A 26,637-nucleotide genomic window follows, 5' to 3' on the forward strand; every position below is an offset into this window, starting at 1 on the left:
TATTTAATACAGATTGATTGCAAGGAGTACATGTCTGTCTGGCATGGTTCATCTGACCTTGACCTCATTTTAATGGTTCATTTGTCAAATTTTTGTTTTCCTGATTCTTAAACTAAGCAATAGGTCAACTATAATTATTATACTATATGGTTGACAATATTTTCTCTGGGTATGATTGTTAAGTGTACATGTATTTCTGGTTAAGTTTATTTGACCTTGACCTCATTTTCTTGGATGTAGGTAAGTTAATGTGACTCTTGAAGTAGTTTTATATTTAGTAAAATTGAGAATGGAAATGGGGAATGTGTCAAAGAGACAACAACCCGACCAAATAAAAAACAACAGCAGAAGGTCACCAACAGGTCTTCAATGTAGCGAGAAATTAGAACTATCAACATAAAATCAATGGTCAGTAAAGAAGGCGAAACATTTCAATGTGTGCTCTCTTGTTAAAGAATATACTGAATTGATGACAAAGACCCTACTTGGAACCAATTTCAGAGAATTTTGTAAAAGTTGATGGATAACAGATGCCAAGTGAATTGTAAACTTCACATGATGGCAAATAATCCTACCAAACATGAAAGCTTTCTGTGCAATGGTTTTTCGAGAATTTGCTTTTACAAGGTTTCAATCTGATAGGATAGTAGTCCAGAAACTCCAGATAAAACGATTTAATTGAAATGAAAGATTAATATGAGTGATTACTTGTTTGTGTTGAACATCATTATCAGCATTTTTGGCTTGATCATGGCGGTATAATTTTTATCAGTGGAGGAATCATTTGGACCTGCTGACCTTCAGCAGGAAAACCCACATTCTAATCAATACGCACAACTACTACACATGATTGCAAACAATATTATTAGATACGATCATTAGAGTTGTCATTATGTTACAAAACATGCAATCCAAATATGGCTCAAGTCACATAACTCCTGTTAAAATTGTCAAATCAATCAGAGTTATGAAGGAAGAGTATGGTTAAGACAATATGACAAATAACCCTACTATAGTCTGCAAGCTCTCTGTCAAGTGGTCTCTAATAATTGATGCATTTCCAACCGACAGAATTTGGAATGTTTCCACCAGACGGACGATGTCCTTGCATGCATGTTTCATCATACCTATAAAACAGTATATGGCAAGTACTACCTAAATATGATCTTGATCTGATTTTTGTGGTAATAAGCATTGTGTATAAGTTCCATAACATTTGGTTGAGGCAAACTAAAGTTCGAGAACGGAAACAAATTTTGAGACAGACAGTCAGGGGCGTACCATGGTAAAACTTAATGCACCCTCTGCTACAGCCGGGCATAAAAAGCTGACATTTATCTCTGTTAATGATTATAGCTAGAAATGTAAAATTTTAATAAGGTCCTTTAAGAAAACATTGCAAGACTTCCAAATAAAGTTTCTTATGTGATCATAACCTCATTAATTAATGTCAGACGTCCTGGCATTGGCAAGTGAAGACATTAAACAATGATAAATGTACTTTATTATGAGAAGTAATGAACAAAGTTATAACTAATTCACACTATGCTTTTATCCAATTTGGTTTCTTCACATTCCCTTGTACACTAGTTCAAATTTTAGTCAGATTATATAATAAAACATGATCCATAGTCTGAATTTATCTGAACACAAAGTTGAATAACATTGAATAAACTAACTGAGAAAATCTACTTAAGACCATAAAAAATCTATTTTTAACGTAAAAATACTTATTTAAATTACCAAGATGATTATTTTTAATTTCATATCCATTATTTTTCAAATTTCCATTAAATTGATTACAATAACAAATAAAATAACTTGTACAACTGAGAAAAGATCTTTCATCTACAAACCATCTTAAATACAACTAAGATTTACCTACAAAAGATGATTTGGCTTGTCAAACTCTTTAGGTAACCATACAACATCAGATAAAGTCATCAATAATAAAACACACAAAAAAATAAAACAAAGACAATCTCATAACAGAAAAATCTCTTTTAAGCAATGCAATTAACCCCATAAAGCATGATTCAACTTTAGGCAACATTGTGTTTTATGATTGATCATTGAAATTGGATCAATAGTCAAGTAGTAAATGAGACGTCGTAATGTTCATTAAGTAAATCATACATTACAGGGTTTAGCAAAAAATAACAATAATAAAGCACTAATACAATTATACATGAAAATTTTATATGCTGAAATTCTTATGGATCTTCAAGGAAAAAAGCAAATAAGCTTTTGACAATAGTGTATCTAAAACATACACTTTATGATTCAGCAAAAATATTCAATTTGCTCTGGCCTGAAATTCTATTTTAATTATGACATTAGTCATAGGGACTGATCCTACATTAACCCGCAAAACTAAACAAAATTTTAAAATGATATTCAACAATGGTATCTTTATGAAATGTTATTTCAAACAAAAATTATATAGACTGGTATATGAGAAAACAAGACATTATAGCATGTATAATATTTGAGCACTTAATTGTCTATTCACAAATTTCAATACTGTTTTTTTTTAAACCAAGTACACTAATTACTGTGACTTTGTAAATAATTGTGTCAGTCACAAATATATTGCATACTACCTTTATTTTTTTTATAATATGTAAAATGAAGTACAATCTTCATTTAAATAATTGCACAAAGCTTGGTATCATCCTGTTTAATATTATGCCATATATGAAGATGTGTGACAAATTAACATTGTAATTACTCCTAAAAGCAAATGACAAATTTTAAGAGAAACAAATAAATATAAAAAAAACCTGGAATGCTGTAAAAATTTTAAGTGACTAGATTTTGTTTATCAATAATACAATGAGCGGAAAACATTTATATGAGGCAAGTCTTTGTGGATGATAACATTTACACTGGCATATAAACTGTCAACTGTTATTGCACCCTAAAAAATATTCAACTTGGAGATGTTCTGTAATGATGCTTCTGAAAAGAAAAAGATATTGTTAAACCTCCTAACCATTATATTATCTATCAATGATATAACATCTTACTGTGGATTCATTTATTTTTTCGGTACAAACTTTCGTGGATTGCAGAAAACATGCTTTATTGTGGATATGCGATTTTATGGTTTTTGCCTGTCAGCAGAGTGCATACAACCTAATAAAAAATTTGTAATTTGTTTTGAACATTTAGATTTGTGGTTCACCTGTAACCACGAAAACCATGTAAACTGATATCTAATGAATAATAAAGAATCTATAGTTATTACTTTTCACATGCTCAATGATTCTGTGTTGGCTATTTATAAGATCATTTTCTGTAAACTTCAGTAAAAAAAACATGAAAAATAATCTTGTTTGTGTATAAGTTTCTAATATTTGTTTTTTTTGTTTAATTATTATTCAGATCGCACTTTCATGTTAATTTGATCTGTTGATACAATGGTGATGTTTTTTGTTATTAAATGTTTCTCTATTTTTAATATATACCAGCATTGATGTTTAGCATGACCATAAATTTTCACTCCTGTTTCTTGAAATATGATTTTGTAATAAATTATATTTCCTTCCTAGTGTGTCTTTCTATGTTGTGATGTTACACTATTGTTTCGGGTAAGGGAGAAGGTTGATACCTATTAAAACGTTTAAACCCGCTGCATATGTTTGCACCTGTCCTAAGTTAGGAACCTGATGTTCAGTAGTTGTCATTTATATGTCTTTTCATTGGGTTAACCCAATTTAATTGATATTTTATATAGTGTGTCTATCTATGTTCATTGTTGTGATGTTACACTATTGTTTTGGGTAAGGGTGAAGGTTGGTACCTATTAAAATGTTTAAACTCTCTGCATTTATTTGCACCTGTCCTAAGTCAGGAACCTGATGTTTAGTAGTTTCGTTTGTTGATGAGCTTCATAACTGTTTCTTGTTTTTTATATAGATTAGACTGTTTGTTTTCCTGTTTGAATGGTTTAACACTAGTCATTTTTGGGGCCCTTTATAGCTTACTGTTCTGTTTGAGCCAAGGCTCTGTGTTGAAGACTGTACATGTACACCTATAATGGTTTTTCTTTTACACATACAAGAAATGGATGGATAGTTGATCCAAGTTGTCTCATTGGCACTTATGCCACATCTTATATCTACATGTGTATAAGTACTTACTCTAAAAACAAAGTAAAGATTATTGTCCTGCTGCTAGTAATTGTTGTTGTACATAATTATTCCGTTTTGCACAATTTCCAGGTTGTACACTGTTTGATGTGTAAAATGAAACTACATATACTGTAATGAAAAAAAAGTATTAATTACATATAATGCAGATGTTTATTAATACACTTACTATAAATACGAAAAGTATGACATAGTCTGCTTAAAATATGTTTGTGTTTGATAAATGGGATCTACCACATGGTCTTTATACATGTATACAGTCATCTTTTTTCTTATAAATCTATTCATTGACAAAACTGTGTTCTTCCCCAGATGTTTGATTGTGCATTCCGAGCTTCAATATCAAGAATTAAAACTATTACATTTCAAATTGTCTTTATTTTACCCTTACATTTTTAGTGATGTTAAAATTACAACTTTTGTAGTTCATGGCCATTTACTCCTCCCAGGAGTGCGTATATAAATCTGAAATTTCATTTCTCTGGATTTATCCTCCATATCTATGCCAGTGGAGCTGTAGGAGATCATATTCACAAGGAATGTAAACAAAATGATAGGAGACAGGGAAAGAAGATGTCATGTCATTCATTGTGTGAAGTTTTTAGTTCATGATGTTGCTTTCAATAAAATAGTTCTTATGGTTTGACTCAATAACATATTTTCTTATTGATTATATATATGAATCATGTTTAATTTATTGCTGCATATATATAAACATTATTGTCATGATTGTTTTGTTAGTGCTGAAAAAAAACCTAAGTGGCATTTTTAGAGATCTTCTTCAAAATGAGTAAAATTCAAATAGTAATTGGATTCAGGCTGGTCAGAATACTGATGAAATCATTTTTTTAAGCAAACAGACAGAAGATTCATTATACATGTACATTGTTATACATGTATTTGATCAGAGGTCTCTCTATAACTAAATATAGCTGAAGGCTTTTTTTTTTGTGGATTAGAATAGAATTCATGAAAAAAGTTTCTGTTTTATAAAAATTAATAAGATGCAATTCTACTGACCACCTTACTGCCCTTCTTTTCAATTTGGCATGTCTTGTCATTGAATACAACTACCATAGATACATTATATTAATCCTTGGAATACACATGTAAGTAAACATTTTCTGTAGGTTTATTTGCAGATTTTGGCAAAATCACAAAATCAAATATCCATGAAATTAGAATTTCTCAGTGTAAATTAATAGGTACTGTAGCTTACCAAAATATAATACCTACATTGTACGGCTATTTTCATTATACAAAGACTTTGAAAAGAAAACCAGAGGCTCTCAAGAGCCTGTGTCGCTCACCTGTTACTGTATTTACTGATGTCGGCCATCTTGGGTGGTAGGCGGGATCATTAGACACTTTTTTTAAATAGATACCCTAGTAATGATTGTGGCCAAGTTTGGTTAAATTTGGCCCATAGTTATAGAAAAGAAGATTTTTGTACAAGTAACAAAAATGACGAAAAGTTGTTCAATATTGACTATAAAGGGCAATAACTCCTTAAGGGGTCCTCTAATAATTTTGATCATGTTGACTTATTTGTAGATCTTACTTTGCTGAACATTATTGCTGTTTACAGTTTATCTCTATCTATAATAGTATTCAAGATAATAACCAAAAACTGCAAAATTTTCTTAAAATTACCAATTTTAGGGCAGCAACCCAACAACGGTTGTCAGATTCATCTGAAATTTTGAGAGGGGATAGAAATTAGTATGATGGACATTTAAATCTTGAAAGATTTGCCCTAAATGTCTTAGTTTCAAAGATATAAAGCAAAAACTGCATTTTACCACTATGTTCTAATTTTAGCCATGTCGGCCATTTGGTTGGTAGGCGGGGTCATGGGACACATTTTTTAAACTATATACCACAATGATAATTGTGGCCAAGTTTGGTTAAATTTGGCCCAGTAGTTTCAGAGAAGAAGATTTTTGTACAAGTTGCAAAAAATGACGAAAAGTTGTTAAAAATTTACTATAAACGGCAATAACTCCTTAAGGGGTTGACCGACAATTTTGGTCATGTTGACTTATTTGTAGGTCTTACCTTGCTGAACATTATTGCTGTTTACAGTTTATCTCTATCTATAATAGAATTCAAGATAATAACCAAAAACTGCAAAATTTCCTTAAAATAACAAATTCAGGGGCAGCAACCTAACAACAGGTTGTCCGATTCGTCTGAAAATTTCAGGGCAGATAGATCTTGACCTGATCAACAATTTTACCCCCACATCAGATTTGCTCTAAATGCTTTGGTTTCAAAGATATAAGCTAAAAATATACATTTTACCCCTGTGTTCTATTTTTAGCCACGGCGGCCATCTTGATTGGATGGCCAGGTCATTGGACACATTTTTTAAACTAGATACCCCAAGGATGACTGTGGTCAAGTTTGGTTAAATTTGGCCCAGTAGTTTCAGAGGAGAAGATTTTTGTAAAAGTTTACGGAAGACGGACGCAGGACGACAGACGCCAAGTGATGAGAAAAGCTCACTTGACCTTTCAGGTCATCAGGTGAGCTAAAAATGATGGAGATTTTTTATGTTACTTTTGACATATTTTTGTGAGATCTTTTACAGCTGAGTTGATAAGAGTTATCTTTCATAGAACATTTGTATCTTACAATTGTTTGTCTTTGATACATTAAATCCAGCATCACTCCCACATTTGGCGGTTATACATTTTTCATCCTCTCTTAAAATCATAAATTTAAATTCTTTCTGTGCACCATCTACTGGTAGTGAAACTCTTACTGAACCACAAGCCCCAACACCACTCTGAAATACTTTATCCATGCTCTGGAAAAAAGGTACTCCTGGCTGTAAAAAAAAGAAATTATTGACAGCATTATTATAATAAAGGATAATACATATATACATTTTTACAAACAGAAGTAAACCAATGCCTAGTGAATTTGTAGTAAGATAGAGTCCCTAGACATAGGTCAGGGCTTATAAATAATACTTCAGAATCTCAAAAGAAGAAACGTCTGTTTTGTAAACTGACAAATGCACATGTACTTACAGGCATCAGTGGCCCCAGATATTTTCCAGGTAGTGATCTTTTTTCAGGATGAAAACACTGCAGTCCATAAAGATTTTCTTAATTTCTTAACATTTATTTGATAGGAAAAATGTGTTATTTTTTACTTGAAAAGATTTGGGGTTGTCTTCATGTCTTGTTTGGATGAGCTCAGTCATCTGCTATAGGTAAGTACCAATAGAGAATCAACCTACTGTACCTTTTCATTCATTCATTCTTTCAATTCAATGAATTATTTTTATGTTATTATATTTAGGTTATATTATACCTACTGTAATTGATAATAGGGCTCTTCACGGTTAGTTCGGCCATATTGGATAGGGGGCAGATTTTTTGGAAGGAGGTGGAAATGGTATGAAAGTGTGGGAAATCCTATGTGTGTTTCCAAGCAACAGCTCTGTTTTAATGATGTTTTCCCGTATTTTTCACACCATTTTTACCTCTATTATGAAAATCTGCCCCCTATCCAATATGGCCGAACTAACCGTGAAGAGCCCTATTGTACATGTATTTTATGAGAAAACTTAACATTAAAATTAAAATTCCAAGAATCTGTAAAGCTCAGAGATTCACATAATTTGCAGGAATATTATGTATCGAAAGCGATCTTCTACAGACTCAAGAGTTCCAATAGTGATTAAATTGACAAAAAAAATAAAAAGTAATAAGTGTGATGCTGGAGAAGTGGAGTGGAGGACCACACCTCGTTGGACTGTTTTAAAATTAAAAATGCAATGACAGGCCAGCATCTGCATAAACCGTTCCAAAAATAGTGCAAGAGAAATTGACACATGGTCAGTGGGCCTTGTGCATACAATAAGAGCAGTTTCTTATTGAAGTCTATGAGATACGATTTTTTTACTGTTTTAAAATTAAGCACGGTAGTCGGTACTTTGTCATGTTAGCATGATAGTAGTGCGCAAACTTACATGAAAATCCGATGGATCTGACGCATAGTATTGGTAATTTGGTGCTGGTCCAAATATTCCACAGACATTGCCACAAACACAATTTCCATCGTTTAAAAGATATTTCACCCAGTCTCCCCAACCTGCCATAGTGATAAGTGATGCCGGTAAGATTTCTTCTCGTGCAGTGTTAAAGAGACAAATTAATGCGCAAAAAGGAAGTGGTTTCTTTTTTGGTTTAAGTTTGATACATTAAAACACGAACCTAACAAAAACCTTCAATTTTCCGTACGTTAGACATTTGATTATCGAAAAGAAATAAATCATGTAAAACATGAAATCGAAAATGTTTTATTTTTACAGAACTACTTTCCATAGAAATAACGGTTGTTCGGCTTACTGATTGTAAAATCAGGAAACAGTAGCGGATATCAATTTCGGATAAGGAAGTTCGGTTGTTTGATCTTGTTTTACACCTGTACTGTTACACACAGTTAAATCTTACACAATTTTCTTCTTCTTTCTTATAACTAGAAAAAAGTGCAATTAATTTCTAGTTTCTTATTAGAGGTATAAGTTATGTTGCTTTACCTCTCCTACAGTGATAGCCCTAAAAAAAGAATCATAAGCTGGACCATAGATATAATAGCCATTATATATATGGCTGGACAGAGTATGGTTATATTTCTGAATTTTGTTTTGGAACAAAATTGTATCGAATCTTATGTTTATCAATTACTTTTAAAAAAAAAAATGAATAGAAGGTATAAGTTATACATAAATTAAAGCAATCACTAAATTAAGGAAACATGCTTAAATTTTTTTAAATTGTGAGCCAAAGAAGAGTTCAGTGAAAAAATGTATATTAATTGTACTAACATGTCCAATGCTATAAAAATGTGTCCTTTCAATTGGACATAACTTCATGATAAATACTATTAAATTCTGTCCTGTCCATATTGATTTTTAATATGAGGACCCTTTTCAGTAAAAAGTGTCTTTTAAAGAGAGATGATAAAAGAGTCACTGAAATGTTTTTATAGCTATATTTGATTTTTTATTACTAAAACCAAGGATTTGTATAGTAAGTTTCTACACTTTCACTAACTTGAGACTTTTTTGTAATACAAAATGATGTAGAATTCTAAGTTTTCATAGATATTTGTATTTAAATGTGCAATTGGTAAAACCCATAATGATTGGATTTGGTGCTTTAATTTCTCTGGACTCATATTTTGGTTCTCATTACTTTCGTTATTACTTTTCTGAACATTCTTGCTACTTACAATTTTCTCTATTTGTAATGAACTTGACCCTTTAGTTATAGAGGAAAATATTTTGTAAAAATTTACAAAAATTTACCAAATTAATGAAAATTGTTAAAAATTGACTATAAAGGGCAATGCCTTAAGGGGTCAACTGACCATTTTGGTCATATTGACTTATTTGTAGATCTTACTTTGCTGAACATTATTGCTGTTTACAGTTTATCTCTATCTATTATAATAATAAAGCTAATAACCAAAAAGGACAAAATTTCCTTAAAATTACCAATTCAGGGGCAGCTACCCAACAACCGGTTGTCAGATTCATCTAAAAATTTCAGGGCAGATAGATTTTGACTTGATAAACAATTTTTACCCCCATGTCAGATTTGCTATAAATGCTTTGGTTTTAGAGTTATAAGCCAAAATCTACATTTTACCCCTATGTTCTATTTTTAGCCATGGTGGCCATCTTGGTTGGTTGGCCAGGTCACTGGACACATTTTTTAAACTAGATACCCCAATGATGATTGTGGCCAAGTTTGGTTAAATTTGGCCCCGCAGTTTCAGAGAAGAAGATTTTTGTAAAAGTTAACGACGACGGACGCCAAGTAATGATAAAAGCTCACTTGGCCCTTTGGGCCAGGTGAGCTAAAAAGTACCTAGAGGCTCTCAAGAGCCTGTGTTGCTCACCTGACTCTACTTTGGTTTTGCATTTCATGTAAAAATAGATAAAAATCATAACAGATACCCAAATAATGATTGAGGCCAAATTTGGTTTAATATTGGTCCCGTAATTAAATTAAATATCCTGGTGGCCATCTTGAACAGTAAATCATTCCATTCAGTGGTTCTCTAAAAGAAGACATTTGTATGTTTTTCCCTTAGGGTCTTATGTTAAACTAAGTCCCTCACTGCCGGCCATCTTGGATGATGGATCGACTGCAAAGTAACAACACTTGATCAGCACCTCATATTAAAGCAACATTCATGCCATGTTTGGTTTCATTTCATACAGTGGTTCTCTAAAAGAAGACATTTATATGTGTATTTCCCTTAGGGTCCTATGTTAAAGGGGGGTCTCATTGGGGGGGTTCTGATCCAGGATCCCACTTATTGTTTAGTGACAATCCCGTATCCTGCTTCTCGTTGCCAAAATAAAACATGTAATTTCCTGTTTCCCGCTGGACTTGGTTTCCGGTTTTCACGCTTAAAAACCAGATGCTCCGCAGGGCGCAGCCTTATACGACCGCAGAGGTCGAGCCCTGAACATTGGGGTAAGTATGGACACAACATTTAAGCTTGATACAGCTCTAAATTTGGATTGTGATTAAATAGTTGACACAACATAGGTTTCTGACACAGAATGAATGTGGTCTAAGAACTCAAACTTAAAAACTTGCAAATTTTAAATTGGACATTTACCTATTATGGTCCAATATCCGAAATCTAAATACATGGTTAGATTCAGCATATCATAGAACCCCAAGAATTCAATTTTTGATGAAATCAAATAATGTTTAATTTTAGACCCTTTAGACCAATGTGGACCAATTTGATAACCAGGCCCAAATATTAAAAATCTAAATGCATGGTTAGATTAAGCATATTGAAGAACCCCATATATTCAATTTTTGTTGAAATCAAACACAGTTTAATTTTTGACCCTTTGGACCTTAACCAATTTGAAAACGGGACAATACTGTGCAATTGAATATTTCTTGCTATTGTGCAAAACTGTGCAATTGATAATTTCTTGCTATTGCACAATACTTTACAATTGAAGATTTTTTGCTTTTGCACAATACTATGCAATTTTTAATTTTTGAGGTCATATAAAAATCAGCCATGCTTAAATCCCAATGAGACCCACTTAAACTAAGTCCCCTGCTGGCAGCCATCTTGGATAATAGATCCACTTCAAAGTAACAACACTTGTTCAGCACCTCTTAAGGAACTTTTATGCTATGTTTGGTTTCATTCCAATCAGTGGTTCTCTAAAGGAAGACATTTGTATGTATTTCTTACAGGGTCCTATGTTAAACTAAGTCCCCTGCTGGCAGCCATCTTGGATGATGGATCGACTCCAAAGTAACAACACTTGGTCAGCACTTCATAATGAACATTTATGCCATGTTTGGTTTCATTCCATTCAATGGTTCTCTAAAAGAAGACATTTGAATGTATTTCGAATTCCCCATTAGGTCCTATGTTAAACTAATTCCCCCACTACCAGCCATCTTGGATGATGGATCAGCTTCAACATAACAACACTTGGTCAGCGCCTCATAAGGAACATTAATGTCATGTTTGGTTCCATTCCATTCAGTGGTTCTCTAAAAGAAGACATTTGTATGTATTTCCCATAGGGTTCTATGTTAAACTAAATCCCCCGCTTGGATGATGGATCAGCTACAAAGTAACAACACTTGGTCAGCACCTCATAAGGAACATTCATGCCATATTTGGTTTCATTCCATTCAGTGATTCTCTAGAAGAAGTTCAAAATGTAAAAAGTTAACGACGACGACGAAGGACCACGACTGACACCAAGTGATGAGAATAGCTCACTTGGCCCTTCAGGTGAGCTAAAAACATTTACCTATAATCTACCTTAATGAACAAACATTGAACTTTTTCATGGAAGATACAAGGACTATATGAATATCATTCATCAACATGTTAACAAGGAATAAAATACAAAACAATATTTCTATGAACATTCATTTAATGAAAAATTCTGTAGTTCTCTTCAACATAATATAAAAGAAACTGGGCATTTACAATTTGAAGTAATTATTACAACACATATATCATCATGAAACAAAATTTATTTGTCTTTAAATATTAATGAGCGAAGATATTTTACTTTATTTTTCCACACATGATGTCTTAAAAGTAAGGCATCTAATAAGTTGTTTTCATTGGTTACCAATCCAATACTACATGTATTACTTTTGTTAAATGTTGAATTTCAATAAGGAAAATATCAAAATCTCTGATTTTAAATATCAAAAAGGATTTTGTTTTTCAGTTTTATACCACGAAAACACTCCTGAAACCCAGCAGGTTAATTTTATAAAAAATTACAAGTAATTATTTGCAGCTATATAATCCTGGCATGATATAAACTTCTATTAGATTTTACCCCTTTAGCACTTTTATAAAAAGAATGCTGTAGCCAAACTTAAGTAATAGCTGGAGCTGGTAGTCTAATCCTAAAATTCATTGTCAATATACATTTTTTAGATGTGCTAATTATATGAAAGTGTCTTTTTTGGTAGAAAAACGAGAATAATTGCCAAAACAAAGTGTTGGTGGGACTTATTTAGTTGCAACAATATCAATGGTATAGACCATAGATATAAACTGTAATCTCAAATGAATCCACAGGTAGTTCAGAATTAAAGGAAGCATTATATGGCCTGATCCATTTTGCTCTTTAAAACCTAGAACATTCTTTTGTCAGAAATCTTAAAAATCAGACATTTTGGGGGTTTGTGATAAATGTTTCCAGGAAGACAATGGCATCAATACACCTCCAGTCAATGTGGGTGGGCTGTTGTTACATCAAGGTAATAAACGAATAACAAATAAAAGAAATAACATCAACGTTCACCTCTCAGGGTCAAATCATATTTTAAAAATAGTGCAAATTGTATTCTACTGTAATTTGTAGGAAGATATGTACTTCTATCTTTTCCCATTATTCTGACTCAGAGCAGACCAGCTTTGCTCTTACTCTTAAATGCCACATGCTTAGTGGAGAAACAGCAAATAATGTTAAAACTTTGTTTTTTCCAAGATGGGGATCAAACCTTAGGCCTCCCCTTTTCTAGATGAGCAGGAGACCAATGATTACCGGTTTGTGTGATCTTGAGAGTTCAATAAAGACAATGGAAGTGGTTGTAAATGGTAACATGATAGATGAAATAAATAGTCCATTTAAATTTGCAAAATATTTTTAATTCTTTTTAATCCTATTGGTATACTTCAGTGATCATATAACTTTTAAAAAACATTATTTTACTTTCATGAGTTCCAATAACCAAAAATTTCAGAAGTGCAAACAATGCATTATAGTCTAAAAAATACCATCCAGAAACCAAAGTTTGGCGCAATTTCAATCAGTATGAGTCTTCCTTTCCACGAGACATTATAAAGCTCAGTTTGATGAATATATTGCTTTTGGTTGATTTAATTTTATAAATAGAATGTTGACAACTAGACAGCATCCATCATATTATGTCTGCTTTCCCTGGAACTCTGCAATACATTCTATTGCTTACAAGTATATTTTTTTTACATAGTGAAAAGACCATTGCTCAGTCATTATAGTTTTTGTATAAAAGAACACATTTTTTGATCAGCTTAATTTTTAACAACATGCTTTAAGTTTTAGAGACAGTAAATACTAAGCATCTTACATGGATGACATTATTTTATGCATTGTGTTTGAATTTTTTCACATATTAAATCATTTTTGCATAAAAACTGTAAACAATAATACAAAGAAGTGTAAATTCATGTCTTCTCATCATCTTTGTAATGTCTGTACTCGGGTTTCAGCTCCCACATGTTTCGATGAGGAGCTTTCATATTGTAAACACAGATCTCTTTTAGTATCTCTTTGAGGTATGTCTGAAAATACAAATGTTAAATTTCATTAGTACGACTGTGTTGAAAATGTTTCTGATTGTGACTAAGTAAAGAATAAATTCAGAATAATGTATTGGGTCAGAATGGAAATGGAGACATCATATTTTCATATATCCAACACAATGCTCATGCAATTAATAGATCAACTACTAATTATTTTCTAAAACAAAACATGTACACCTTAAAATCATTCCGTACTCCAAATTAAGTTGACCTGTTGCTTCTAGTATTTAATAAACTGACAAAATTACTAAAATGAGGTCAAGGTCAGTTAATAATAACTGTCAGATAGACATTTACACCTTGAAATTGTCCCATACACCAAACATTGCTGACCTTTTGCTATAAGTTTTTGAAAACTAAACAAAACACAACCAGATGCTCCGCAAGGCGTAGCTTTATTCGACCGCAGAGGTTGAACCCTGAACGGTTGGGGCAAGTATGGACACAACATTCAAGCTGGATTCAGCTCTAAATTTGGATTGTGATTAAATAGTTGACACAGCATAGGTTTCTGACACAGAATGAATGTGTTCTAATGAACTTAAATTTTTTGTTTTCTCTTAGAGCAATTCACTATGCTGTTGAATATTGATCCTCTCAAAAAAATATTTGAAGAAATCTTCTTTTTTATTTATGAAATTTCAAATGAGAAAAATTGAACCCAATTTTTTTAATCACATCCCCCTTTCCCTTATTCCAAATAATCTCAATTAAAATTTCTAATGGAGTTTGCAACAATAACTACTCATTTAAATACATCATAAAATATTAAGATGTAAAAAGACTGCTTGTTATCACTGAATGGTAAAGATTATTTTAATTTATCAGTTGGTAGTAAAAAGTGAATATACATTGTATATTGTATATAACAAAGATTTAAGTTGATTCTGGACAAAGAAAGATAACTCCAATTAAAAAAAAATCTTGCTATTGCACAATATTTTGCAATTAGATATTTCTTGCTTACTATTCTGGACAAAGAAAGATAACTCTAATTAAAAAAAAATTTGCTATTTCACAATATTGTGCAATTAGATATTTCTTGCCATTGCGCAATACTGTGCAATTGAAAAGACTTGCTATTGCACAATACTTAATATAATAATTTTAGATCCTGATTTGGACCAACTTGAAAACTGGGCCCATAATAAAAAATCTAAGTACATTTTTGGATTCAGCATATCAAAGAACCCCAAGATTTCAATTTTTATTAAAATCAGACTAAGTTTAATTTTGGACCCTTTGGACTTTAGTGTAGACCAATTTGAAAACAGGACCAAAAATGAAGAATCTACATACACAGTTAGATTTGGTATATCAAAGAACCCCATTTATTCAATTTTTGATGAAATCAAACAAAGTTTAATTTTGGACCCCGATTTGGACCAACTTGAAAACTGGGCCAATAATCAAGAATCTAAGTACATTTTTAGATTCAGCATATCAAAGAACCTAACTGATTCATTTTTTGTCAAAATCAAACTAAGTTTAATTTTGGACCCTTTGGACCTTAATGTAGACCAATTTGAAAAAGGGACCAAAAGTTAAGAATCTACATACACAGTTAGATTCGGCATATCAAAGAACCCCAATTATTCAATTTTGATGAAATCAAACAAAGTTTAATTTTGGACCCTTTGGGCCCCTTATTCTGTTGGGACCAAAACTCCCAAAATCAAACCAACCTTCCTTTTATGGTCATAAACCTTGTGTTTAAATATCATAGATTTCTATTTACTTATACTAACGTTATGGTGCGAACACCAAGAAAAATGCTTATTTGGGTCCCTTTTTGGCCCCTAATTCCTAAACTGTTGGGACCTAAACTTCCAAAATCAATACCAACCTTCCTTTTGTAGTCATTAACATTGTGTTTAAATTTCATTGATTTCTATTCACTTAAACTAAAGTTATTGTGCGAAAACCAAGAATAATGCTTATTTGGGCCCTTTTTTGGCCCCTAATTCCTAAACTGTTGAAACCAAAACTCCCAAAATCAATCCCAACCGTTCTTTTGTGGTCATAAACCTTGTGTCAAAATTTCATAGATTTCTATTAACTTAAACTAAAGTTATAGTGCGAAAACCAAGAAAATGCTTATTTGGGCCCTTTTTGGCCCCTAATTCCTAAAATGTTGGGACCAAAACTCCCAAAATCAATACCAACCTTTCTTTTGTGGTCATAAACCTTGTGTTAAAATTTCATAGATTTCCATTCACTTTTACTAAAGTTAGAGTGCGAAAACTAAAAGTATTCGGACGAATTTTGCGGTCGTATAAAAACCTAAAATAGACCAATCATGAAAATCAGGTCAAGTTCAGATGAAACCTGCCCAAACTGACATATAAAAAAGAAGATGTGGTATGATTGCCAATGAGACATCTGTCCACAAGAGACCAAAATGACACAGACATTAACAACTATAGGTCACCGTACGGCCTTCAACAATGAGCAAAGCCCATACCGCATAGTCAGCTATAAAAGGCCCCGATATGACAATGTAAAACAATTCAAACGTGAAAACGGCCTTACTTATATAAAAAAATGTTACCCTTACATACGCATATACCAAATATACTGGTAGTTATCCTACTACTCATAATGAAATTCACATGACCAAAAAAAATGTGATAATTTTCAAGCAGCTTGCTAAACCATGAAAATTTCATAACATAAGGTATGAAGCATTAAGGTCTTCTACCTTCTAAAATATAAAGCTTTTAACAAATAGTTTACTCCACTGCCAGATAGGAATACCTTTATCTCCCACACTGCAACCTTCATCGCAGGCAAGACAAAAACCACAAATTTAAGATAAATTAGAGGTAGGTAAGGGTAAATGAGCAACGCAATAGTCATACAAGAATGCATGTAATGTATGAATGGAATTCCTATCAGTGATTCAATGTCTGATCTCATTAAACTGATAAGATGATGATCCAATTGGAACATCAAACATCAATTATACAATGTCTTTACCTATGTCCAGGTAATTAGTAGTTGTAAACGTAGATTTTGAACTATAAATAAATAAATTAAATACTACAACTTTTATTGTGGGCGGCATTCTTATCTATTTCAACTTGATTTAGTTGATTTAATTATAATAAATTTAATTGTTAATTTATAATTAACATAACACTTTAATACTTTTTGTGAGACTTCCATATTCATTTAAAGATATGGTTAAATTCTGAAGGTGTGTGGAAAATATGACTAATTTTTAAGAAATGTAAATTTGTCAGACTTTTACAATTTTATCAGTTCTGCATATTTTAGTAATCAGAGTTAAAAAAAAATAGTGTAGATTCCGGAAACAACTATACATATATAAAATGTATCCTCATTAAAAAAGTAATTTATCAGATTGTGAAAATGGGTACTTTCTGAAATTTATCTATATATCTTTAAAAACGTATCTATTTTTACAATTTGCACTATATCAGTTTGAAGAGTACAATGTATTCTTTATCTGAAAGAAAATTTAATTTTGTACCTATATGTTATGCACCCTAACACAAGGATAATAGTATAATTTCACTTATTTCTATTGTAAAAGAGCAATTTATAGTAGAACACACCTGTGACAGGTAATATAAATTCCCAGTAACATCTTGTTACGGCAAACAGTTCAAAATTCGAATCTACTTTTGATTTATGTGGGATTAATACAAAAGTTTGAATATACCAACATGACATTGCATACTGCTACTTAACTTACAATACAGGGAGAAAAAAAGGGGGGTAACTAAGAGAAAAAAATATATTTTTTATTTGTTTGGTTATAATTAAATGTTATTTTATAATTCTGTTCAACCAATTGTTATTTTCTATTCTTTACAGTCATTTTCTTTTTAGATTTGTACCTTTCTACATCCCCAGCAGCCTAAAGGTTCCAGGAAAATCCTGAAAAATTTATCTCGACCAGATGTTCATTTCAGATAGTTGAAGTATACCTACTGGTAGATATAAGCTTCTGTATGTTTGTTTTAATTATAGATCTGACATACAAGTACAGATAGGCATTTCATCAGCCCTGGTCAAAAGAAACCATTAATTGATAGATAGATATCTGCTGATAAAAAGGACACTGACATCAGTGATTAACTTCTTTATGGATAAGTGCATTCACTTCATCACAAATAACAGGGAAAATCTGTTTTCATATCATAAGTAAGAAATTGTTTAATATGTGGAATATGTCAAACTAAAGGATCTGTGTTGAAAATTGCAAGAAGAGGAGCAAAACGCTTTACTAAATTTCCAAGTTTGGATTTTTTGAGAGAGAAAAATTGTCAAAAAATCTGTAATAGCAAGGTCAAATCTTCAATACATACACAATCCCTCCATACATAAGCTATGTTTTTGATTTTTTTTCTATGTTCCTAGATCTGACAAAACAGAAAAGATTCCTCTAAGTTTGCGATAATAGCAGATGCACTTTTTCAATCTGTATGGAATCCTTCTATGAAGTTTAAAGGATTCAGTTTGAAAACTGTAAGAGGAGTTTATAACACAAAATATTGCTGAGAAATAACTAAGTCTTTAAAAATAAAAGAAATGGAGAATGTGTCCATGTGACACTAATGATGTGCCCACTTGCATATAATGTTTTATATAAAGGGTCATAACTTTAAAAAGTTAAAAGTGATGTCACCAAAATTTGAACTTGATTTGTGTTTTGTGGTAATAAGCATTGTGTTTACGTTTCATAACATTTGGTTGCGGCAATCTAAAGTTAGACAAGGAAATGAATTTTAGGATGTCAGGACAGACAAGGGTAACACCTTAATGTCCTCTCCTTTGCAGCGGTACATGCAAAATTCCTCAACGTTTTCATAATAAAAATTGCACAATATTATAACTGAGTGATATTTTTATGAAGTTTCAGAGATCCGGTTTCAAACTGAGTACATGAGGAGTTGATTACACAAAGCTGATACCAATTTTTTCCCACAAACGTAACATCACCATAATATAACCCAGTTTGTGTAGGTACCCTGACTTCTCCCTGTCTGTCACACATTAACTGCAATAACCAAATTTTGTGCATCCTGCCAATATATTGAGGTTTTTAGTTCATTTAAGACCAAGAAACACCTACGTTTTCCTAGAACCTTTCTTGTAAGCTCTTAAATATTCAGTTTACTTCCTTTTAAAATACAAAGAAGATGATCCAATAGATATTCTGTTCAAATGCTTTTTCTTTAACTTATCATTAGATGAAATAAAGTTTGAATACTGACATAGTTAGAGAAAATGTAGATAAAGTAGGTACTTAGTCATGTATTTGATTGAAGGAAGCAATGTCATACACATTTCCTACAAAATGTTATTTAGTTTCCTTCTAAAGTAAAATTTTACTTCCTAAAAGTAATATGTAACTGAACTCATTTTTATAATGATGAAATTATGCAAGAACAAGAAATACAGAATTTTCAATAGTTTTCCCTAGTAAATGTGTTTTATTGTTTTCATTTTTCATTTTTTTCCCCTGGCATTTATAAAATAAACCATATATGATTAATAAAATGAAATGTGTTGTGAGCAAAGCACGTCTTTATAAAGGCAATTTCATATGATGAAATCATAATCTTTCAGTCAGTTTAATTGAAGTCTGAAGCTGGCATGACAGTTAACTGCTAGTAGTCTGTTGTTATTTATGTATTATTGTCATTTTGTTTATTTTCTTTGGTTACATCTTCTGACATCAGACTCGGACTTCTCTTGAACTGAATTTTAATGTGCGTATTGTTATGCGTTTACTTTTCTACATTGGCTAGAGGTATAGGGGGAGGGTTGAGATCTCACAAACATTTTCAACCCCGCCACATTTTTGCGCCTGTCCCAAGTCAGGAGCCTCTGGCCTTTGTTAGTCTTGTATTATTTTAATTTTAGTTTCTTGTGTACAATTTGGAAATTAGTATGGCGTTCATTATCACTGAAATAGTATATATTTGTTTAGGGGCCAGTTGAAGGACACCTCCGGGTGCGGGAATTTCTCGCTACATTGAAGACCTGTTGGTGACCTTCTGCTGTTGTTTTTTTCTATGGTCGGGTTGTTGTCTCTTTGGCACATTCCCCATTTCCATTCTCAATTTCAATCCATGACATTTAGTTTATCATATACATCCTTACAAATTGAGAAATATTCTGAATCATTGTTCACATTAAAAGTGCCATTTCCTCCACTTAAAAAAAGGTGTAAGAGTATTCATATTGTTGCAAAGATTAACATCAGCCTTTTTTTCAACCCTTATTGAGACTAAAAATAATATGATAAAGGAAGAAGAATAGACACCCAAGATGGGGCTCTATTAGGGTACCCCCTGTAAGGTCACAAGGTCACATTCCAATTTTTCTTAGGTCACCAAATGACTTTTAAGCAAACTATAGAAGTCAAACTGATCTGATTTTCAATTTTGAACATTTTACAACAAGAGTGCACACGCTGAAATGTCTCGCCTTCTATACTAATCATTGGTATTATGTTGATAGTCCTAAGTATAAAGCTTTATTACAACTGTCTCATAAACTTAACATTAACCAAGATAACTAAACAAAGACCAATGAACCATGAAAATGAGGTCAAGGTCAGATGAACCACGCCAGGAAGACATGTACAGCTAACAATGCTTCTATACAACATATATAGTTGACCTATTACTTATAGTTTAAGAAAAATAGACCAAAACACAAAAACTTAACACTGTGCAATGAACCGTGAAAATGAGGTCACGGTCAAAAGAAACCTGCGCTACTGACATAAAGATCATAAAATATTTCCATACACCAAATAAAGTTGACCTATGGCATATAGTTTTAGATAAAAAGACCAAAACTCAACCAGATGCTCCGCAGGGCGTAGCTTTATACGACCGCAGAGGTTGAACCCTAAACGGTTGGGGCAAGTATGGACACAACATTCAAGCTGGATTCAGCTCTAAATTTGGATTGTGATTAAATAGTTGACACAGCATAGGTTTCTGACACAGAATGAATGTGTTCTAATGAACTTAAAATTTTTGTTTTCTCTTAGAGCAATTCACTATGCTGTTGAATATTAATCCTCTCAAAAAAATGTTTGAAGAAATTTTCTTTTTTATTTATGAAATTTCAAATGTGAAAAATTGAACCCAATTTTTTTAATCACATCCCCCTTTCCCTTATTCCAAAACTAATCTCAATTAAAATTTCTAATGGAGTTTGCAACAATAACTACTCATTTAAATACATCATAAAATATTAAGATGTAAAAAAACTGCATGTTATCACTGAATGGTAAAGATTATTTTAATTTATCAGTTGGTAGTAAAAAGTGAATATACATTGTATATTGTATATAACAAAGATTTAAGTTGATTCTGGACAAAGAAAGATAACTCCAATTAAAAAAAAATCTTGCTATTGCACAATATTTTGCAATTAGATATTTCTTGCTTACTATTCTGGACAAAGAAAAATAACTCCAATTAAAAAAAAAATTGCTATTTCACAATATTGTGCAATTAGATATTTCTTGCCATTGAGCAATACTGTGCAATTGAAAAGACTTGCTATTGCACAATACTTAATATAATAATTTTAGATCCTGATTTGGACCAACTTGAAAACTGGGCCCATAATAAAAAATCTAAGTACATTTTTGGATTCAGCATATCAAAGAACCCCAAGATTTCAATTTTTGTTAAAATTAGACTAAGTTTAATTTTGGACCCTTTGGACTTTAGTGTAGACCAATTTGAAAACAGGACCAAAAATGAAGAATCTACATACACAGTTAGATTTGGTATATCAAAGAACCCCATTTATTCAATTTTTGATGAAATCAAACAAAGTTTAATTTTGGACCCCGATTTGGACCAACTTGAAAACTGGGCCAATAATCAAGAATCTAAGTACATTTTTAGATTCAGCATATCAAAGAACCTAATTGATTCATTTTTTGTCAAAATCAAACTAAGTTTAATTTTGGACCCTTTGTACCTTAATGTAGACCAATTTGAAAACGGGACCAAAAGTTAAGAATCTACATACACAGTCATGACAGTTAGATTCGGCATATCAAAGAACCCCAATTATTCAATTTTGATGAAATCAAACAAAGTTTAATTTTGGACCCTTTGGGCCCCTTATTCTGTTGGGACCAAAACTCCCAAAATCAATACCAACCTTCCTTTTATGGTCATAAACCTTGTGTTTAAATTTCATAGATTTCTATTTACTTATACTAACGTTATGGTGCGAAAACCAAGAAAAATGCTTATTTGGGTCCCTTTTTGGCCCCTAATTCCTAAACTGTTGGGACCTAAACTCCCAAAATCAATACCAACCTTCCTTTTGTAGTCATTAACATTGTGTTTAAATTTCATTGATTTCTATTTACTTAAACTAAAGTTATTGTGCGAAAACCAAGAATAATGCTTATTTGGGCCCTTTTTTGGCCCCTAATTCCTAAACTGTTGAAACCAAAACTCCCAAAATCAATCCCAACCGTTCTTTTGTGGTCATAAACCTTGTGTCAATATTTCATAGATTTCTATTAACTTAAACTAAAGTTATAGTGCGAAAACCAAGAAAATGCTTATTTGGGCCCTTTTTGGCCCCTAATTCCTAAAATGTTGGGACCAAAACTCCCAAAATCAATCCCAACCTTCCTTTTGTGGTCATAAACCTTGTGTCAAAATTTCATAGATTTCCATTCACTTTTACTAAAGTTAGAGTGCGAAAACTAAAAGTATTCGGACGACGACGACGACGACGCCGCAGACGACGACGCCAACGTAATAGCAATATACGACGAAAAAATTTTCAAATTTTGCGGTCGTATAAAAACTTAACTTTGACCACTGAACATGAAAATGAGGTCAAGGTCACATGACATCTGCCCGCTAGACATGTACACCTTACAATCATTCCATACAACAAATACAGTAGACCTATTGCATATAGTATGAAAAAAACAGACAAAAACACACCAGGTGCTCCGCAGGGCGCAGCTTTATACGACCGCAGAGGTCGAACCCTGAACAGTTGGGGCAAGTATGGACAAAACATTCAAGCGTGATACAGCTCTGAATTTGGATTGTGATCAAATTTTTGACATTACATGTTTTTTTTTTACACAAAACAAATGTCAAGATTTTACAAATCAATTAAAGATTTCTTCTTCAAACTTTTTAAATCTAAAATTAAATAGTTGACACAGCATAGGTTTCTGACACAGAATGAATGTGGTCTAATGAACTTAAAAGTGTTTTTTTTGCCTTTGAGCAATTCACTATGCTGTTGAATATTAATCCTCTAAAAAAAATGTTTGAAGAAATTTTCTTTTTATTTATGAAATCTGAAATGAGAAAAATTTAAACCCCCCCCCCCTTTTTTTCACATCCCCGTTTCCCTTTTTCCAAAACTGATATCAATTCAAATTTCTAATGGAGTTTGCAACAATAACTACTCTTTTAAATACATCATAAAATATCAAAATGTAAAAAAACTGCTTGTTATCACTGAATGGTAAAGATTATTTTAATTTATCAGTTGGTAGTAAAAAGTGAATATACATTGTATATTGTATATAACAAAGATTTAAGTTGATTCTGGACAAAGAAAGATAACTCCAATTAAAAAAAAATCTTGCTATTGCACAATATTTTGCAATTAGATATTTCTTGCTTACTATTCTGGACAAAGAAAGATAACTCTAATTTAAAAAAAATTTGCTATTTCACAATATTGTGCAATTAGATATTTCTTGCCATTGCGCAATACTGTGCAATTGAAAAGACTTGCTATTGCACAATACTTAATATAATAATTTTAGATCCTGATTTGGACCAACTTGAAAACTGGGCCCATAATAAAAAATCTAAGTACATTTTTGGATTCAGCATATCAAAGAACCCCAAGATTTCAATTTTTGTTAAAATCAGACTAAGTTTAATTTTGGACCCTTTGGACTTTAGTGTAGACCAATTTGAAAACAGGACCAAAAATGAAGAATCTACATACAAAGTTAGATTTGGTATATCAAAGAACCCCATTTATTCAATTTTTGATGAAATAAAACAAAGTTTAATTTTGGACCCCGATTTGGACCAACTTGAAAACTGGGCCAATAATCAAGAATCTAAGTACATTTTTAGATTCAGCATATCAAAGAACCTAACTGATTCATTTTTTGTCAAAATCAAACTAAGTTTAATTTTGGACCCTTTGGACCTTAATGTAGACCAATTTGAAAACGGGACCAAAAGTTAAGAATCTACATACACAGTCATGACAGTTAGATTCGGCATATCAAAGAACCCCAATTATTCAATTTTGATGAAATCAAACAAAGTTTAATTTTGGACCCTTTGGGCCCCTTATTCTGATGGGACCAAAACTCCCAAAATCAATACCAACCTTCCTTTTATGGTCATAAACCTTGTGTTTAAATTTCATAGATTTCTATTTACTTAAACTAAAGTTATTGTGCGAAAACCAAGAATAATGCTTATTTGGGCCCTTTTTTGGCCCCTAATTCCTAAACTGTAGAAACCAAAACTCCCAAAATCAATCCCAACCGTTCTTTTGTGGTCATAAACCTTGTGTCAAAATTTCATAGATTTCTATTAACTTAAACTAAAGTTATAGTGCGAAAACCAAGAAAATGCTTATTTGGGCCCTTTTTGGCCCCTAATTCCTAAAATGTTGGGACCAAAACTCCCAAAATCAATACCAACCTTCCTTTTGTGGTCATAAACCTTGTGTTAAAATTTCATAGATTTCCATTCACTTTTACTAAAGTTAGAGTGCGAAAACTAAAAGTATTCGGACGACGACGACGACGCAGACGACGACGCCAACGTGATAGCAATATACGACGAAAATTTTTTCAAATTTTGCGGTCGTATAAAAAATTTAACTATAACCACTGAACCATGAAAATGAGGTCAAGGTCACATGACATCTGCCCGCTAGACATGTACAACTTACAATCATTCCATACAACAAATATAGTAGACCTATTGCATATAGTATGAAAAAAACAGACCAAAACACAAAAATTTAACTATAACCACTGAACCATGAAAATGAGGTCAAGGTCAGATGACACCTGCCAGTTGGACATGTACACCTTACAGTCCTTCCATACACCGAATATACTAGCCCTATTGCTTATAGTATCTGAGATATGGACTTGACCACCAAAACTTAACCTTGTTCACTGATCCATGAAATTAGGTCGAGGTCAAGTGAAAACTGTCTGACAGACATGAGGACCTTGCAAGGTACGCACATATCAAATATAGTTATCCTTTTACTTATAATAAGAGAGAATTTAACATTACAAAAAATTTGAACATTTTTTTCAAGTGGTCACTGAACCATGAAAATGAGGTCAAGGACATTGGACATGTGACTGACGGAAACTTCGTAACATGAGGCATCTATAGTATATACAAAGTATGAAGCATCCAGGTCTTCCACCTTCTAAAATATAAAGCTTTTAAGAAGTTAGCTTACACCGCCGCCGGATCACTATCCCTATGTCGAGCTTTCTGCAACAAAAGTTGCAGGCTCGACAAAAACCAGGTCCCTTTAGAGTTTTTACAAGCAGGTGAAACAGTGCCATATACTTATTGTGTGAATCAAGGTGACCCATAGCCAGGGGGTTCATATGATCCCCTCCCACCCCATGAAGACAAACCAGGTGCTTCGCAGGGCGCAGCTTTATACAACCCCAGTGGTTGAACCCTGAACAGTTGGGGCAAATTTGGTCACAATATTCAAGCTTGATTCTGTCTGAATTTGGATTGTGATCAAATTTTTGACATAATATAGGTTTTTGTCACAAAATTAATGTGGTCAAAGATCTAACAAATCTATTGCACAATACTGTGCAATTGAAGATTTCTTCTTGAAACTTTTCAGAATTCGAAATTTGAAGCCCTTCAAAAAATTGTAAACAACCCCCCCTCCCCCACCCCTCCAACTGTTTGAAACCCCCTTAGAGCAATAATCCTTAAACTCAATCCCATGCTTTCCATTGCAGTATTGAACCTTGTAGTACAATTTCAGAGAGATCCATACACTTAAACACAAGTTATTGTCATGATTGTTTGGAAACTAGAAACATGCTTCTTTTTGGCCCTTTTTTGGCCCCTAATTCCTACATATTTTAGGCAATTAACCAAAAACTTAATCCCAGCCTCCCCTTTGTTTGTTATATGGTACATTGTGGTACAATTTCAGAGAGATCCATACAATTACACATAAGTTATTGTCTTGAAACTAGAAAAATGCTTGTTTTGACCCCTTTTTGGCCCTTAATTCCTAAACTTTGGCCCCATAACCCCTAAAATGAATCCAAACCTTCTACTTGTGGTTTTAAACATTGCGGTATGATTTCAGAGCAATTGAAATACTTCTACACAATTTATTATCCTGAAACTAGTAAAATGCTTGTTTTGGGCCTCTTTTGGGCCCCTTATTCCTAATCAGTTGGGACCATCATCCCCAAAATCAATCCCAACCTTCCTTTTGTGGTATTGAACCTTCTGAAAACAGGAAACCAATGTGTCTTCGGACGACGACGACGCAGACG

General features: G+C 32.5%; 2 protein-coding genes across 2 annotated transcripts in view; both read right to left on the reverse strand.

Annotated features, from left to right (window-relative positions):
* Window positions 1–1,486: 1,486 nt before the first annotated feature.
* On the reverse strand, window positions 1,487–8,538 carry LOC139514513 (uncharacterized). Its single transcript, XM_071303870.1, has 4 exons — window positions 8,140–8,538; window positions 6,792–6,987; window positions 4,146–4,265; window positions 1,487–2,961 (listed from the first exon to the last, which is right to left on the reverse strand). The coding sequence occupies exons 1-3, from the start codon at window positions 8,266–8,268 to the stop codon at window positions 4,165–4,167; spliced, it is 426 nt and encodes a 141-aa protein (XP_071159971.1). The 5' UTR covers window positions 8,269–8,538; the 3' UTR covers window positions 1,487–2,961; window positions 4,146–4,164.
* A 3,555-nt stretch (window positions 8,539–12,093) lies between these two features.
* LOC139514517 (general transcription factor IIF subunit 2-like) overlaps window positions 12,094–26,637 on the reverse strand; it is a 50,531-nt gene continuing 35,987 nt past the window's right edge. The window contains exon 8 of the mRNA XM_071303875.1: window positions 12,094–14,024. Within this exon, the coding sequence (XP_071159976.1) occupies window positions 13,908–14,024 (117 nt within the window). The 3' untranslated portion in view covers window positions 12,094–13,907. The remainder of the gene's footprint in view (window positions 14,025–26,637) is intronic.

Source organism: Mytilus edulis, chromosome 3 (assembly GCF_963676685.1).
Source record: "Mytilus edulis chromosome 3, xbMytEdul2.2, whole genome shotgun sequence".
Lineage (NCBI taxonomy): Eukaryota > Metazoa > Mollusca > Bivalvia > Mytilida > Mytilidae > Mytilus > Mytilus edulis.

Excerpts from the sequence above, each read along its gene's own strand:
- LOC139514513 (XM_071303870.1), bottom strand. The coding sequence starts at position 8,268 with ATGGCAGGTTGGGGAGACTGGGTGAAATATCTTTTAAACGATGGAAAT. Across the intron at positions 6,988-8,139 it reads CAGATCCATCGGATTTTCAT|CCAGGAGTACCTTTTTTCCA; the intron begins GTAAGTTTGCGC and ends TTTTTTTTACAG. Across the intron at positions 4,266-6,791 it reads TGTATCAAAGACAAACAATT|TATATGTAGTTTCATTTTAC; the intron begins GTAAGATACAAA and ends TTTTCATTACAG.